Genomic DNA, 2,146 nt, shown 5'->3' with positions numbered 1-2,146 from the left:
ACCCGCGGCAGCCTGGGGACGCGGGCTTAGGGGCTGAGCGGGGCCGGGAAAAAGAAGAAGTTTTCTCCTTGCGCCAAGGGCTGGAGGGCCAGCCGCTCGCTGAACGGCACCTCAGGAGGGAACACTGCCCCTCCGAGCTTCAGTGTCCCAATTTCACATCAATCCTTTCTGCCTCCTCCGAGGGAGGCCACCGCTCTGCAGCGGACCACGCAGGACCACCAGATACCTTTGCACCCTCAAGGCAGCCAGGATCAGGGGGATCAGGATCAGAGGCTATAGGGCGGGTGGCCGTGCCTGCCCGCCCCTTGGCCTCTTCCCGACCCTTGCCCTTCTCCAGGGGTGAGGCAGGGTCCCCAAGAAATGGTGGCACAGCGCAGGGGTGATGTCTACTGCTGGCAGTAGGTGGCATGTGGCTGGGAGGCCGCAGTGGGCACGCACGCTGCCCCGGCCACTCTGGACCGCAGACCTGTAGCGGCGGCACCTCCCCGTGATTAGTTGCGCATTAAAGATGTGCTAGAGCGAAGGCAGGGGTCAGGCTGCCAGCCCTTCCAGGACAAAGTCAGACTTCAAAGAAAAAAAATGGGTTTTTCAAAGAGGAAAGAAATTCTGAGATGTCCCCAGAGATTTACTGATTTTTGCTGTAGCAGTGAGGGACTTGGGAGAGCCCTTCCCTGTGCTTGAAGGACGCGGTGTTAACAGCAACGAACGCCCATCTCTGTGTGCCTCGCAATTTACAGCCCAGCAAAGCAGTCCCAGAGGATTTGAGGTAAGATGGGACACCAGAAAAAACATGGGATTTCTCCCGGGCTTTGCAAATCAGCCCCCAGTTGTGCGTATAAACAGGGCTGGCATGGCCTTGCTCTTGAAATTAGAGAAAATCGGTGTGGAGAGGCCGGCAGCGCGCTGCGCCATGCTTCGAGACAGATTCCTGGCTCCTACGCTGCCCGAGAGCTGGGGCTGAGCCCCAGGAGAGGGGTCCCATCCCTGGTCCCCCTTCCTGGCCGGGGGCGACTCACCCCCGGGGTGCCGGCTCCCCTTCCTCGCGGGTGCCTCTGCTGCTGTTTTCTGAACAGCTGTACCCTTTCCGTGGTTTTATCTTTGCAGGAGCCGCCTCTGCTGTCAGAACATAGCCAAGAGCAAAATAAGAATGAAAAGCAAACAGCCAAAGCTTCGCCACTCAAAGGAAAGGGTATTTGACCCTTTTTTTTTTCAATTTTGAGAGCAGTGGTTTTACCGTAAGATTCAGTCACTGCAATTAGCCCTTGGGATCCCCTGGGGAGAAGCAAATCCATACTTCCTTGCTTCACTCATTGCAAGGAGGTTACTTTATTAAACTCTTATGGTTTTTCTTGTCCTCTTCCAGCCCCGTGTGGTTTGTGTAGCTCACGCGAGGCTGTGGGCTGTGGAGAAAAGGAAAGATGGAGAAAAGAGGAATGATAATCCTTAATAACAGTTTAAAAAAAAAATCACTAAAAAAGCTGTGCTGTTTGGTAGCTGCAAAGCTAGCCTGATGGAAATGGGAGCAGAGGAGCTCATGCTCTTTATCAGACCCCTTTCCCCCTGCCTGTCTTCAGCCTCTTCCACACCTTCCATTGCCTCTCTGGTAAGGGGAATATCAAGGAAATGCCATTTTCTGCTCGGACTGCAGGAGGAGCAATGGGCAGCTCAGATCTTGGCCTACAGAGCATTCAAAGCTATCATTTCTCCCCCTTGAAAATTTCAGCTCGATCACCTACACGGGAAATCAATGTCTGGGTTTTAATTTCATTGGCCAGGATGTTCCCCGAGCAGAAAGGCCGGCTGGGGTACAGCGCAGGGCAGGTTCGTTTTCTCCGCTAATGAAGCCCACGGCAAGGGCTGGGCTCAGGCCGGGGTTCCCTAATCTCAACCCAAAGCCATCGTCTCCTCCTCGTGACACATGATCTGCCATTCCTCTGACCTCTGAGAAGGAGGGAGAAATTAGTGTGTATGGGTGAGCTTGCAATGGTGCCAGTCACTTCCTGGATAAAATAATTCACCCAAGAAGAGCTCAGTTGCTCTTCATCACCACAAGATGTGTAAATAGGATAATTGCCAGAAGTTTCCCGGAGGGCTTGGTAACGCCAGCCTTTCCTTGCTTTAGTAAAACCTGTTGTTTCCCTAGTTT

At 53.7% G+C, this 2,146-nt stretch overlaps 1 protein-coding gene across 1 annotated transcript in view; it reads right to left on the bottom strand.

The window, feature by feature from the left end:
* THBD (thrombomodulin) overlaps nt 1–409 on the bottom strand; it is a 2,100-nt gene extending 1,691 nt beyond the window's left edge. Inside the window, exon 1 of the mRNA XM_010575069.1 lies at nt 227–409. Within this exon, the coding sequence (XP_010573371.1) occupies nt 227–409 (183 nt within the window). The remainder of the gene's footprint in view (nt 1–226) is intronic.
* Nucleotides 410–2,146: the final 1,737 nt, after the last annotated feature.

Source organism: Haliaeetus leucocephalus, unplaced genomic scaffold (genome assembly GCF_000737465.1).
Source record: "Haliaeetus leucocephalus isolate CR32 unplaced genomic scaffold, Haliaeetus_leucocephalus-4.0 Scaffold450, whole genome shotgun sequence".
Classification (NCBI taxonomy): domain Eukaryota; kingdom Metazoa; phylum Chordata; class Aves; order Accipitriformes; family Accipitridae; genus Haliaeetus; species Haliaeetus leucocephalus.
This window is presented reverse-complemented; position numbering and strand designations above follow the sequence as displayed.